The 16,120-nt window shown below is 41.9% G+C and overlaps 1 protein-coding gene across 14 annotated transcripts in view; it reads right to left on the reverse strand.

Annotated features, from left to right (window-relative positions):
• The window catches only part of ACOT11 (acyl-CoA thioesterase 11), a 791,760-nt gene that overhangs the window by 136,536 nt on the left and 639,104 nt on the right, over positions 1-16,120 (reverse strand). For all 14 annotated transcript variants that reach the window (XM_086952551.1, XM_086952558.1, XM_086952565.1 and 11 more), the window contains one exon: positions 5,880-5,946. In XM_086952551.1, coding sequence (XP_086808677.1) covers positions 5,880-5,946 — 67 coding nt within the window. The remainder of the gene's footprint in view (positions 1-5,879; positions 5,947-16,120) is intronic.

The following is a 16,120-nucleotide window of genomic DNA, read 5'->3' on the forward strand; positions in this document are numbered from 1 at the left end:
AGGGTACGGGGAACGGGACGGTAGCGGCTCTGTGGCACCGGAATGTTAGCATAGGATGGCTGATGTTGGGGTCAGGTTATGGTTGGGGGGGTAAAATGCGGATACGTAAAAAGATTTCGACCATTGTCCCTCAGGGACGCTCCCCATGATGTCTTGTTACTAATTGGGACGCAGTGCCGCCCGGCCTCCGGGATGCGGGCTGAATGGCTGTGTATGATATACGCTCTTACGATTGATGCGGGGGGACACCATGAGTGGACTGGTTGAGCAATTGTATGCTATGGTTTCTAATTCTGCAATAAAAACAAATTAAAAAAAAAAAAAAAAAAAAAAAAGAAGCATGACACTTGGTGAGTGAGGACATCCACTCACATTTTTGTGTATGGCCAATAGTCGATTGTTTCAGGTAGAATCCTGAGGAAATATAATAAGCAAAATAAAATCTTGGGAGGATTTGTTGTTTTATTGACATTGTGTTTGGAGGCCAGCTCACCCTCGGGCCCCAAAGCCTCTGGTTGCCTGCCTTGCGTATCCACCAGGGGTGTGTGTTTCAATACTGACCGTATATCATATACTTCACAGATAGCATAGTTTACATTAACAATCCATAACAGACATATGGGAAACCCTCATTGCAGACAGTGTTCAATATGTGTGCAACTGATCAGAGGCACAAACATCAGTTCCAAAATTAATGCCAGACTACAGACAGCTTTTTCCTGTAACAAACCCCTCACAGTCACTGAAACTACACTGTGAAATGAAGTTGATTTGAGTAGTACACCGGGTACTATAAACAAGGCTTACTCTAAGCAGAAAACTTACTCTGTACCACAATGTGTGTGTGCAGACAGTAAAACTCCCATGAAAAATACACTACAGAGTCTTAAGAAAGTATCATAACAGTACTCTCTATGCAAAACTTGTCCAAAGAGAGACTATTCACTTAAAATAAACATGGTGGGAAGGCGTTAAAGGTAATACTACCTGCAGCCTTCATATTGTGGTGAAACCTTTACAGATAACTCATCTTCTGAAACAAAAGAAGCGCATGTACATAGGTTAGTACCTGGTACACACAATCCTCTGAGACAATTCTGTTGAATAACTCAAGACTGCTTACACCGCTTAGCATCTACTATGTAGAAACTTTGCCCTGTACGAAACTTTTTCTGCAGAACCAATAATAAACTTGTGTGGAACATACTGGACGCATGTCGTCAACTGTCATCTGCACACAGAGTTAATCTTCAATACAAAAATGTATAACTTGTTCAGTACCTCTACACACCTATGATGCATTAGAAGCACATGCGTTTTGTATATACACCCACTGGGTAGCATAGCCTATACAAAATTAGGTAGAAAAGTAATGTGGTATTTATGTAAATTATAAAACAAACTAAAAGTCATTGGATTATATTAGTATATATATATACATATTTATATTTTAGTTGGACTCGCATGTGATGGTGGTGTTGCCCTCCTGAACTCTGTAAGTGTCTTAAATTAGTTAAGCACAAAATGAGTTTTTTTGTGAGCAAGGTCAATGGCAAATACTCTCTATAATGCTGCATGTCTCCTAGATAAGTATGAGGTTTGTTTTTTCTCTGCAGCAGCACAGACGGGAGGATAGTAGTCCGAAAAAATGTGTTGCTGTTTTGCAGTCCCAGCTGACCGCCCCCCCTCACCTTCTTGTTCCATCATCCCCTTCAGATAGCTTCACATGGCACTCCTTGAAAGAATGGTCTTTTCTTTCCAATTCCTAGTTTTAAGATGTATAGGATGGGGTGACTTTTGCAAGCTCTTTGGCTCTCAAAACGTCACTTAATTATTAATTTTAATTTATTGAATTTTCAAAAATTACGAATATTTATTTCACATCAAAATAATTTACTTATTTAATGCACTGTCTTTTTCATTTACCCTCCCATAAAACCTAAAGATCGTGTAATGCCATATAACACAACCACTCCCTGGAAACTTATAAACTCCTTGATACCCCAAAATGCTACCCTTTCCAGAACAACTAAAAAGCCTTAACACTAACCATCCCTGAACCCTATAAGCCCTTGTTACTACCCCTTAACACTGCCCTTCCCTGAACCCTATCAACCCTAAAGACCATCACTACCCATTACATTTAACCATTCGTGAAACCTAAAAAATCCTTACTACCCCTTAACATCACTTTTTCATGAACGCCGAAAGATCCTCAATACCCATTGACTTTATCTATCACTGAACCATTCAAAAAAAATATTACTATCACTTATTGTTACCTTTCCCTGCACCTTACAATCCCCTGACTATTCTTTAATGCTACCCATGCCGGAACCTAAAAGCCTTAACTACCCTTTAAATCTACATTTCCTTGAACCCTACAAACCCTTTACTTACCCTTAATGGCAACCATCCCTGGACCCTAAAACTCCCCGCTGCCCCTTAATGCTACCTTTCCCTGAACCCCAAAAAACTCCTACTACTCTTAAAAAGTACACTTTCCTTAACTACAAATAGCCTTACTAACTCCTAACCCTACCACTCGCTGAACCCTAAAAGCCCCTTACTATCCCTTGATGCTACCCTTTCCTTCCCTACAAACTCCTTACAACCACTTAAAGCTCACCCAGGGACTATGCATGTTGAAAGCTGAAAGTGGAGGCAGCCTAAGGATGAAATTCTGTAATTCCCAATTTCTAAGGCAAATTTCTGGATCCCACTTGTAATCCCCGTTGTTTCTGTTGCCTCCTCGCTCCCCACTATTATCAATCTCCCAGGTATAGGGAACTCTAGCGAGGAGCTACCGGAGGACATCAGGGACGTTGTTATAAGGCCCCTAGTAGAAACACAGAAAAGATTACCTTTATAAAGACCAGGAAGAACATTTTAGGGCATTAAGTGGAAGCACTTTCACAACCACAATCTGCTGTTTATGTACACAGGAGCTGTGCGGCGTTGCCATCTGGGAGAAATGAGCACTACTCCACTAATGTTTTGCTGTTATACCACAATTCTGTAATACAATAACCAAATCACTTATGACTCTACAGCAAATATAGAGATGAAAGTGAAAGTATTGTTTCGGACTCATTTTCCACAACTATTAGAGTGAAATTAGAACCAGCTTTTAGCTTATACTCTGGTACTTCTATTAGGCACGAGATGCAGTAGTTTTATCTTAATGCAAAACTCGAATTAAATGCACTGAAAATCACTTTCCACACATTTTGCCAGATTTAGTATAGCTTCCCACATATTCTAAATAACCCCCAAATTAATATATACGTGAATGATAAAAAACACTGAATATTAGTGCATGACTATTCTTTTTTTTAATGATCACCTAAGTAAGGTAAACTTCCCTTCTTAGGTCTGACTTGACAGTGCAGCTGCCTGGATGAGATGTTTTTGCAATTCTTTAACATAGGCTTTGGCTTGGCTGCACACAAAGGAGTTTTACCTTCTCACCTCATGCTATCAGTCACTGATGTATCATTCTACCGACAAGGAAGTGCTTCCAGTAGAATGCACAAAGGATTATTCTAAATCTGAAAAACAAACTCAACCATGCGGTTTGTCACAATGAATTCTTTTTCCTCCTATATGAGTTCTAGACAGGTTTAATACCACAAACATTCAGGAGTGTAATGCGTGCACACAGCATTTGTGCAGGGGCAGCTCCTCAACTAGAGCGGAGGAGCGTTGTTCCACTCAAATTACGCCCAAAGCCCCAGAGATGAAAACTAAAATGGTAGTGCATTACCACTTTATTTTTCATTCCCTGTCCTGAACAGAGTGTCGGGATGGGGTGGCGCCTGCTGAATGACAGCAGCAGAGAGGATGGTGGACTATATGTGCACTCAGGGGCGGCCTTAGGCATGTGCAAGCTGTGCACCTGCACAGGGCCACCAAACCCCAGGGACCACCATGCCAATATATATCCTTAATATAATAATCCTCTGAGGATGGATACATATTTGCGTGGCGGCCTCTGGCAGGGATTTGGCGGCCTCCGGCTCTGTTCCACTTCCAAACACCCTGCCCCCCCCCCCCCCCCGTCCCCCTCTTCACCGGCCTCCGCGCCTGCGTTCCCTACCCACTGCTGGCCACGTCGTGTGTCACAATACCCTCCTCCTCCTAAATTTTATCGTTCTGAGACGAATTCAGAAGGGTAGAAGCAGCCGCAGGTACTGGTCAACTAACGTCTTTTCTGGACGTTTTATTAAAACACCTTCCTGAGCTCCGGGGGGGTTTGCGCCCCGCCAGGACCCCCTCTTCCAGGGCCCCCTACCTACGCTCCCTGCCCAGGGTCACCATGAGCCTAGAGCCGCCCCCGGTGCACTGTTTAAAGTGTGCGTGTCTTTTTGACCGACCATCATGTGACGGCCAGCCACACATGCACTTTAAACGTCTGTAACCCAGCTATCTCAGGCCAGCTGGGTTAGAGCAAGTACAGGCCTCCAGTGCACTATGGAGCGGGCGAGTGAGGCCGGTCCCTCCAATCAGGGCACAGCTCTCCTACATGAGAGCAGCATCAGGATTTGTCAAGGGAGTTTTCTGGTGGCCGGGGTGCAGTTGAAGAAAGAAGAGGTCAGATGCAGAGGACTCGTTAAGTGTTTATATATATATATATATATATATATATATATATATATATATATATATATATATATATATTATATATATATTCTTTTTTTGAGCTCGCAAGTCCGTCTCCGTAGATGCCAGGCGCCACTACATTTGTGAATGCCTCTTTTAAATTTGTGGTTACTTTAAACCCAGACCTATTTGCTTTGGCAGTGTTTTTTTATGGTAGTGTTGTTGTGGACTCCAGAGGCCCCAGAATCTCTGTACCAGTCTCTCTTTCTGAAACAGGGCGAGAGTACTGCTTCAGTAGAGGCCCTACGCTAAGAATCAGCCTCTGAAAAGTTTGAGAATCTGAAATTCAGATACTTTCAGGTTGAAGCAGACCCAACTGGTAAGGTTGAGAGCAAAATTAACTGGCACAAACTAGTTTTACATAGGGTACTCCCAATATTTACACACCCTTTGTACAGACTGGGGAAAGCAATGGGAAATAACGAACACAAATGACATTTGAGCATGTTGTACATGCGTTACGGCCGCATTTTCCACGTGCAGGACGCTCCAGTTGAGGGCTGGTGTTGAGGGCATGAGTAAACTGCAAGCAAAAGAAATTTGCTCCCACCACTTGACATTGGCTAGCCCATTCTAGCACTACGGTATGGACCTAAAGGATTTAATTATCTAAATATTCTGTATATCCGCATCGCTGCGGCGGCTTTTCCCGCTGTGTGCGGCAAATTTGAAAAAGCTGCGTTACATGACGAGCTCAGGTCGTCATCCGCACACGACCACCGTGGCTGATGATGAGCTCGTCATCAGCAGCGAAGAGGTTAAAAGAAGCAGGCAGCAAAGAACTACAGACATCTCAAAAAGTCTGCGTCTCAAAGGGCCATAAAAATGGAGGCGAAGCCTGAATGTCATTTGACGAGCTATGGAAATGGGCTTTTGTGGTTCTTTCTCTGTATTCTTGCAAACGCTGTGCGGATCAAGAGTTGCAGCAACAACCAAGTTGGGCCAGAAATGGACCTCTTGAATTTTTATTTAGAAGAGCGACAGGAAGGCACAACGATGAACACATTTAGTAAGCGGCTTTCGTTCAAATGCATTTCTGACCATAGCAGGGTCAATTTACATTACTTTAGGGACGCACGTATGATATTACACAGTCTGTGGTTATCTAATTATTACAGCTAAATCTGCTCATCACAAAAACATGCGTTCTACACCGCGTTCTGCCCCCAAAAAAACACAATGAAATGATTTATAAAAAACAAAAAAAAACATTTTACCCGGTTACTTGGATCCCATGGGACAGACACTGGTACTTCACACTGCTTACAGGAGATCACATATTTTCTATGGTTAAAAAAAAGGGTGTTTTGTTTAAAATGCTATTAGACAATCATAGTCATAGGCATATAAGAGAACCAAAAGACAATGCCTCAAGCAGGTATCAGATAATAATGCACACTGAGCTTAATGTGTGCCGGTGCTTACAAGTTCTGGGTACTGGACCTAATTTTTGGATACCCAGGATTATTTTTCAATCATCAGATTTGACTCCGAGCAATAGGGAGAAAGGCAGAAAAGGGAGAAAGTAGTAGGAAAGATAAGAAAGCAGTAAAATAGTGACCAAGCATTGAGAAACCTAAGATAAAAAAAAGAACCTGCAAAAGTGGAATAAAGACGGAAATGTAGAGTGGTGGGGGATGGAGGATTGAGGTGGAACCAAATCTAGGCAGCCTCGGTATTCGGCAACCCCTGCAATCAACAGCTCTGGTTGAGGAGTCCTAAGGTAAATTCAAGGCCGGTATTAGGGTCCTTATATATATTTTAGACCCCTGAACTAATATATGTGCGAGCATTATATATAGTGCGTCATGTCTAAAAGAGTCTGTGTGTGTATATATACACACACACACACGCACACACACACTCTTAGTCATAAAGCACTATATATAACGCTTGCACCCAACATGAGGCAGATATACACTGGGATTAACCATTAATGTTCTGCTTGCAATAAGTATATTAATTAACCATTTTGCATTTGCACGTGGCATGTAGCCATCTTTACAAGATAATGTTTGTTCCAAATTCACAGCAAAAAAAAAATTAAAAAAAGTGTTAGATATGATAGTTAGCATGCTATGATGAAAGCAGTTCACTAACTTCAGAAGTATATATATATATATAAACAATTTTCATTCAGCAGTAATTCCGCCATTAAAGAAATCATACATTAAAACAATATTAAATTCATTAAAATATAGTTCATCACACAGTAATCCTACAGATATCATTTTTATTTTACTAAGAAACAGGACACACCTTGACCTAAAATTACTCTTTAGAAAAAAATCCTGATAGCACAATTCTTTACATAACTTTCACGTGACATAAATACACTCATATAATCCAACCTGTACGTTTAATTCTTCTATCATCCCAGCCTAGTCCCACACTGTCCCTCACGAGCTCAATCCTGTCTAGATTTTCTTGATTTTATCATTGCTCTTAGTAAATGAATAACCACTCAATGTACAGCCATCTTGCATGAGTTGCAAGTGTAAAAGAGCAACACAAGCTAGCCTGAACCTCATATCTTTCGAGAAAGGTTTAAGAAAGTGACGCCTAGGCAACGTAAAATATTTACATAGAAAGATAAAGTGTAAAATATCCTGTAGAAACCTGTTGTCGCAGCCACAGGGCCCTCTATCCTCGGTACGTACTACAAAACCAGGAGGTGATGCAACTAAATGGTGAAACAAATTTAGTATAAAACGAGTAATTAAAAAACGCTCATGGGGACTAGTTAATAAGAAGAGCTAAGGCTCCATTACCGGCGCAGATTTAACTAAAGCGCGGGCTCTTGCCCTAGGCTTCATAAAGGTCCTTTCTTTCATGTTCAGCGCAAATTGTTTTTAAAAATACGTTTTTAATTAACATTTTATCCTCCATCTTCACTGTCGTATAATTCATAAATATATCCGATCTTCCCAGGGCTCTGAGTGCATCCTTAATGTATCTTGCCCAGGGAATATTTAATGCATGGTCCAAGGAGAGGCAATCTGCGGTTACTGCTTGGTTAAACGAAGCCTCTTCATTGGACCAAACATTCACCCAGCGGAGCCAAGGACTGACTGCCACTAGGTCTGTAAGGTATTTGACCCCCAATTCCTCGTTTACAGTGAATGCAGGAGTTCCCTGTAGCACTTTTTAAATTCGCTTTAGAAATTTATTTTGTGTTATATGTAATTTATCAACTATCATATAGCCCCAAATCTCACTCCCATACAAGGCCTTGGAAAATGCAAAATGATTGGTATAATTTTAAGATCACCCCCGGGGATCATGTACCTGACTGGTGTGCATAGTTTGTGATTGCTCCCAGGGCTTTATTCATCACCTTTGTCTTTTCCTCCTTCAGGGTATTCCATTTTAATTGATCGTCAAATAGAACACCTAAATATGTAAAGGTCGGGACTTTGACCAAGCTAGCAGTGCCTGCCTTGTAGGCTTTTGTATTAGTGCCCCGACGCCCCAAATTAAAACAGTTTTAACATACCTAAAACATATTATTCTTCCTTCAATTCAGCTGCACTTGCTCCGTTATTAATTTGCATATTCTCTAGACTCATTTTCAGAATACAGGGCCTCATTAAGATGTTGGGCGGTCTGACCGCCAACCACTATCGTGGCGGTGGTTAGGAGCCAGCCTGACAAGCAGTCGGTGGTTCGACCGCCAAATTACGATTCCTGCACCTCCATGCACCGTGTGCCGTCCACCATGTGGTGCATGGCACACGGTGCATGGAGGTGCAGTGCCCCGTGGGCCACTTTAGAGTGGCTCACAATAGAAGGGGCCCTGTTAGTGTTCCCAAAGTCCATATGACAGCCTTTTCATGGCCTTTTTCAGACATGAAAGGCTGTCGGAAAGGGCTATTGTGATCCCGACTCGTGCTCATGTAACAGGTGAGGGCTAATAGTTAGCATTACTGACCTAAGTTTCGCTTTCCTCTCTCTTGCATCGTAGTATTTCATAAGTCAGTATCATTTACTTATGAACTGAGAGCTCATTTTAAATAATGTTAAACAAAACACAGTCAACTTTTTCTCTGTTGAGGCTTTCTGCTCCACATTATTTATGACTAATGCACTGATTAGAAGTTGACGGAATTGCCTTCAGAGATTTCCAGGGACTGAAATTAACAACTAGTATCTCCACATGGATTTACACCTATAATGAATTAGACCCCTCACAATGGGGAATAACTGTGCAGATATAGAATTGCTGAGCATAAGTCTGCAGGTTATCCTCAATTCCAAGGTGGTAAGTGGGAGCAGTGTCTTCCTATTGAGGCGAGGAAGGTAGGGGGAGGGAAGAATAAGCCTGGCAGGGGGTGGAGCACCACCAAAGAAAAAGCTTGGCTGGGACAAAGGGCAAGATTTCACTGCTATTTAGGAATTTTGAGCTGGTAAAATAGGGCCCAGTGTTCCAGCACCCAGGAAAACCAGGCGCTGAAACACAGGCTGATTCGTTTTCAGGCAGGGCAGGCAGTAAGTATCTCACCTGCGGATATCGCTCTGCTTGACTCGAAATCAGGCTCTACACATTTTGATATGAAGTACATATATTCAAAAACATGTCTCCTTTATCCTGTGCAGTTCATAATAATTAAGCATTTCGAGAAGTGTTGCGGCTACACTGACTAACAAATTCAAACAATGTCTTATAGTTTGAACAGACACTTTTGGTTGACTAATGAAGATGACCGCATCTTCTGTGAATATGGTGATCCAAACATAACATTCTGCAATCATGTCTTTCAAGACAGTAGCTTCAAAGAATTTGGTTAGGGCTGTTTACTTTTTGGATGTCTACTGTGGTGCGTGATTCCCTCATTGAGCTCCATGCCGGCAACTTCAGATTTAAAATCCATCTGAGCTAGATCTTCCAGTTCAGACCTCTTAAATTAAGGTCCGCTGCTGATCATCTGGGGTAAGATTCTTTGTGAAATCTGAATTTGTTGATTTTTTCTTTTCTATGTGGACATCTCTGTTGCCCCATGACCCGGTCTGCACTTCAGATATACTTTAAATAAAAGCTTCTAGTTGAGTGGTTATTTGCTTGGTTGTCCTCTGTATATTTCCATACAAGTTGTTTTGAAATGTCATACAATTCATCAACTGAAACAGTACCTGAGGAAAGACAACACCACCTTCTAAAAGAAAACAACATTGACTGTAAGTAGTGAGAGCGAGCTTTTAATTCTCTCCCACACCGCTTACAATACATAGAGAGAATTCAATGAACCATTAGCTTATGGAAAATTCATATGTCACTGTTGTGTCATCTAAAAATTGTCAATGTGCTCTCAGCAAATAAGCTGTGGTGAAGTTCTACTGTCGTGGACTGTCCACCATCAATGCCAGACTCAAAGATGACTGTTCAGAGGACTGACGCTGCTACCGGACCTTCAGGATGCAAGTGTGCAACCCCTGATCAGGGAGCTCAACTGTAGTTCTGAGCCACTGACTAAGCTGTGAAGCAAGAATTCCTTCATAGTCCACTTTTAGTCAACAACACAGAGTAGTAAGTATTAGGACCCCCATCCTTCTAATGAGAAGAAACCGAAAGACACATGATGCAAAGTGATGCAGACTAAAAAGCTAGGACTGACTGGATGTGTGTTGCATGACTTTGGCACCACCCTCCCATGCTGCAATGTGACTCAAACAGGAGAGTGATATCTTTCCATGCCTGATCCCCACCTCGCCGCCCATAATTGTTTCCCTCTTGTTCAGGTCTGCACTTGCTGTATAGGTCTGTTCATTGCTAGGTACTTTTACCTCAGCTCATTCAACCCACTTTCTGTCATGAGCCAAGGGTCTTTAACCACAATTTTGCTGAGCATTCAGTTTAGGTTTATTTAACATTACTATCAGCTGAGAGTATAACTTAATTGGTATTTAATCTGCCCCTTCACTAGGCTTTTCTTCTTTGCCATTCTAGAATTTTTGCCTTTTTCTGGAACCTTTTTTGCGGGTATTAGGACCTTATGATCTTTGACACTGCTAATCGGATACATAGTGGGTGTGGGCTGGCTGTAAAACTAGTGTTGGTAAAACTAGTTTGCTACAATTGCTCAATTTACCTTTCTTGGAAGGCCATAACAGATGGCAAATAAAATGCACCAATGGGAAAGGATTTAAATATCCTATGTGGGCTGCAGAATGTATTTACACCACCCACATACATTTAAAATATATGTATATGTGCTAGTAGCACCACTTTGCTCTAGCTGGCCTGGACTTTAAAGATACTTTTGTAACATATGATCAGGAAAAGCACATTAGCCATGTAAGAAAACCTAATTTTATACTTTAATAAGTCTTCCTTGAAGTGTACCTTATAAGCTGAAAGATCAGGTGCATAATACGTTAAAAAATGGCACACTATATTTAGAAAAAGTGCCCTCACACTGACTGAAAGACTAAAACCGGCTTTGCTTTTATGTCCATCTACATTTTCTATAAGACAAGGCTAGGCCTGCGATTAAAATATTTTATTTCATATCTCCGCCTTGGAAAATGCTAGCACAGTCCTTTAAAGTTTTTTCTTGTACAGTTTTAAAAATCTGATATAATGGTGAAATCACATTTTGGATAACTTGAGTGGAAAAGTAACTTTATGCTGCCTGAGCCAGACCTTGTTTAAAGCCAGTTTGCCACTCATCACACTTCCAGTGATTAACTATCTGGAAGTGGATAGGCACATTGCAAATTGCTTTTTCCTGACCTGAGGATCTTTGCTGCTGTCTGCTGTCGTCCTGTGCGTGGGTGGAGGAGTCCGTCTTGATGTGCCTGTTGCCCTGGTGGGACCCGTGGTCCCAGGGTGCACCTGACTGCTCTCGCTGCCCTTGAGCCCAATTTTACACAGCTGCTGCTGCTGGGGGAGGTGCTGTCATCGCGCTTAAAGCGCCGCCATCCCCCACGCAGCGCGGGGCCCATTGCAAATTGCTTTTTCCTGACCTGAGGATCTTTGCTGCTGTCTGCTGCCATCCTGTGCGTGGGTGGAGGAGTCCGTCTTGACGTGCCTGTTGCCCTAGTGGGACTCGTGGTCCCAGGGTGCACCTGACTGCTCTCGCTGCCCTTGAGCCCAATTTTACACAGCTGCTGCTGCTGGGGGAGGCGCTGTCAACGCGCTTAAAGCGCCGCCTTCCCCCACGCAGCGCGGGGCCCATTGCAAATTGCTTTTTCCTGACCTGAGGATCTTTGCTGCTCTCTGCTGCCGTCCTGTGCGTGGGTGGAGGAGTCCGTCTTGACGTGCCTGTTGCCCTGGTGGGACTCGTGGTCCCAGGGTGCACCTGACTGCTCTCGCTGCCCTTGAGCCCAATTTTACACAGCTGCTGCTGCTGGGGGAGGCGCTGTCATCGCGCTTAAAGCGCCGCCTTCCCCCACACAACGCGGGACGCGCGCGGGCGAAGCCCGGGCAAGGGGCGGGCCGTTTTGTGGCCGTTCGGTGGCTGAAGGAGGCTGGGCTGGGCCCATTCTCTTACATTGTTTAAACGCCACCACCTTATTCAGTAAGTCTGCTCCCTCATTGATATTGAGCACCTTATTTATCCAGTGACCACCTATAGGGCCTCCACCTTGGTTGCCCTTCTAATAATATCCACCCATTGGGTAACAACGCTGGAGGGGAACTTATCTGGGGTTCGCATTTTCATTACTAAAGGTTATTCTTTGGAATACCAAAGTTACTAAATCAAACCACATTAGTCCTGCTATATATCACTAACACTGATCTTCCTAGCACCTATGGCTGCTAACCCCGAAAAAATGGTGCTTGTTGATGGAGGGGGAAATAGCAAAGGTACCCTGGATAATTACTTTAGAAAACCTGCCCCCGATATGGAAAGGGATTGCGCACTGGCTGAACGCAGGGCAGAGCGTCGCCGCTCGATTGAAGCTATTAAAACCAGATCCCCTTTGGTCGTACCACCCCAGACTAATCCAGCGGGTGTAGGCTTGATACTAGGAAATGAGGATCCGTTATCTACGCAGGGTATTCCTATGCTCCTGCGAGATACGCCCCCTTCATCGACTGCCCTTAATAGTGTGGAACAAAATAATACTTTAATTACTAGTGACATTAATACAGCCATAGAAATTATACCCGATACTCCTCGAGTAGTGGTGGGGAATTTAAAAAAGAAAGCTGGGAAACGGGAAGTCGCTAAAGTCTTTGGACCGCCACCAAACAAGAGACGGAGGAGGGGAGGCGTTCCACAAAGAGTTAAGATCAGCCAAACTGACTTTGGAAAGGGAAAAAAGGCTATTGATACATCTGCACTCACTACAAAGGCTACATTACTTCCCGATCCAGGTCAGGAGGTTCCACATGAAATAATATCTTCCATAAATACCCCCACACTGACTGTATCCAGTCCTGGTTCAATACCTACCAGGAACTGTACGACCAAGGAACAATTATCCTCTGTATCCCTCGACAGTATTGAACATCTACTTAGGTCGTTCACATCTCCCATACTAGAGAGGCTGAAGAGGTTGGAGCAACTGCCTGATTCAGCATCCTCTGAACTAATCCATTGTGAAATGGGCTCAATTATCTGTCAGGAGTTTTTAAAGAAAATAATTTCTCTATTTGCAGTTCTTCACTTAACAAGCTAACCTCACGGATCAGTTTGGATTTATTCTTACTCCGACAACCTCCACGCTACAATTTAGTACCAGGAGTGGGGTATTTTTCAAGAGAGCTAATTCTCCTTCATTCTTCGCATTTTCAAATGAATTGGAGCCTACGGACAAGAGCGTCTCTTCTTCACAAAGACTCGTTTTAAAAAGGTGCGTGATAAGTTTTTTGATTTTCCTTAAACTTTTCTACGTTCGTTTCAACCTCTTAAAGCAACTGGCATTCTTCAATTTCAAATCGCTACTCACGCGATTGATGCTCGAGCCTTCACCCGCATCTTCATTCTGCTTCTGACGTCTTGTTGACAACGTGTAGCTAAGCATTGTGGGATTGCACGTCATTACGTCATACGTCTGGCGGCCATTTTAAGTTTGTTTTTCTGATGTTTACATCGCGATCGTTTCACGATCTCTCTACAGTCCTCATTTCTTCAGGAAATACTTATTAGTATTTAATTTCAACGCTTTTATTGTTTATTACAAACTACACCGGCGATATTTAGGAATTATTTCCTCATGGATTCACAATATTCGAACTACTTCCTGTAAGGTTTGTTTCACTTTATTTATTTATTTACTCATTTTTGCTTCACTTATTTCAGTCATGGCTTCAATACAAGGTGTCATACAACCTTCACCATTTTTACAAAAACCTGGCAAACCAGATTTAAAGTGGTCTGAATGGATAAAAGATTTTGAAAATTATCTGACTGCTATTGATGCTGATGATTATACTAACACTAGGAAGTTAGCACTATTAATAAATCATCTTGGCACTGCTGGTCGTAGAGTCTTCCAAAATCTTCCTCACTATCCTCCACCAGTGTCAGAAGATGCAGAGTGGAATGTATATCTTGAAGCAAAACTACGACTAAGTAAACAATATCCAGATGCTACTAGTGTTATTTTAGAAAGATTCAATTTTGCTATGTGCAAGCAGTCATCGGAAGAGTCTGTCGAAGACTATATCGCCAATTTGAGAGTTCTTGCTGAGAAATGTGACTTTGGTAATGGTGTTGATATTTATATTAGAGACCAATTCATATTTCATTGTTACTCCAAAAAGGTTCAAGAACGGTTACTTACATCCATAAATCCTACGCTAACAGAGACCATCGACATAGCTAAAAGCATTGAAAGGTCAATTGTCACGTCCAGAGTTTTAGCTACCAATCAACAATCTGGAACTTCTTCTCACCATGACTTAACTCAATCCATGAATTTAATCTCTGAGGAAAGTTCTGTCTGTGCTATTACTCCTAAAGGTCCTAACAGAAGAGTCTTCAGGAACCAGACTAATACTAAGCCTCAGTTGATCTGTTTTCGTTGTGGTTCAAATAATCATATTGGTAACAATCCCTCATGCCCTGCACAAGGGAAAAAGTGCACTAACTGTCAGAAGTTTGGACATTTTTACAACATTTGTAACAAGAGAACTTTGATTTCTAACTCTAAGAACTATAAACCTCATATTAATAACATCTCAGTTGATACATCTGAAAGTTCAGACTGTTCTTCACAATTTGCAAACATGGTAGTTGCTATAGATGTTCCTGAATCTTTTGACAAACCTATTAAGGGTCCATTTGTTGATATTATTGTTGATAATAAGGTAATTTATACCATGGCCGATTCAGGTTCACCTGTTACTATCCTTGCTGATCATACATTCTATCAACTATGGCCTGATAAACTCCCACTTCTTGCCCCTGACATAAATCCAAAGGCATTTGGTGAACGAGACATTAATTTAATTGGATATTTTTGGGACATACTTACTTGCCTAGGGAGATCAATCAAAACTAAAATTTATGTAGCTATTAAAGGAAGAAATATAGTTGGATGGAAAGATCTAGGTCTCTTAGGTATTATCCTACGCCCTGGACAAGATCCTCCCATAATTCTTGGTGAATTACCACAAAATGTTTTAGCTTTAACTAATGAGAATGCTATTGTTGATAATCTCACAGCTGATTTTCCTGAAGTCTTCAAGAATACGATTGGTAAGGTAAAGGGTTTTGAACATACAATAATGTTAAAAGATAATGCTAACCCTGTGGTTCATAAAGTCCGGCCTATCCCTATCAGTATTAGAGAAGACCTTAAAAGCCTTCTCTCTAGTTTACAAGCTGATGGCATCATTGCATCAATCAATGCTTCAGAATGGGTTTCTCCAGTAGTTTTGCGAAAGAAATCTAATGGGGATCTAAGGCTATGTGTAGACTTAAGGTCTCTAAATCAAAATATATTAGTCGACTGCCACCCTTTACCACACATACACGAAATGTTGGCCAACATTGGTAAATCTAAATTTTTCTCAACCATAGATCTGCATTCAGCATACCATCAAATCCAATTATCTCTTGAATCTCAACCCCTCACAGCCTTCAGGACACCATTTGGGGCTTTCAAATATCTGAGATTGCCTTTTGGCCTAGCTTCGGCCGCAAGTGTGTTTCAGAAATTGATGGACAGTCTTTTTGGTAATTTAAGTCAAGTGCAGGCATTTCAAGATGATATATTGATACATACGGAAACTGAAGAAGAACATTTGGTTATTTTGAGGCAGGTACTTTCTATCCTACGTGAGAAAGGTATGACAGTAAAAGCCAACAAATTTAAATTACTTGTTCGTGAAGTTGAGTATTTGGGACACATAATATCTAAAGATTGCATCAAACCTAAATTTTGTAACATTGAAGCTATTCGCAAAGCGCCTCCTCCCTCAGACAAAGATACCTTGAGGTCTTTCCTTGGCCTTTGCGAATACTACGCTAGGTTTGTACCGGGATATGCTCAAACTATTCAGCCA

This window comes from Lissotriton vulgaris, chromosome 1_1, assembly GCF_964263255.1.
Source record: "Lissotriton vulgaris chromosome 1_1, aLisVul1.2, whole genome shotgun sequence".
NCBI classification, from domain to species: domain Eukaryota; kingdom Metazoa; phylum Chordata; class Amphibia; order Caudata; family Salamandridae; genus Lissotriton; species Lissotriton vulgaris.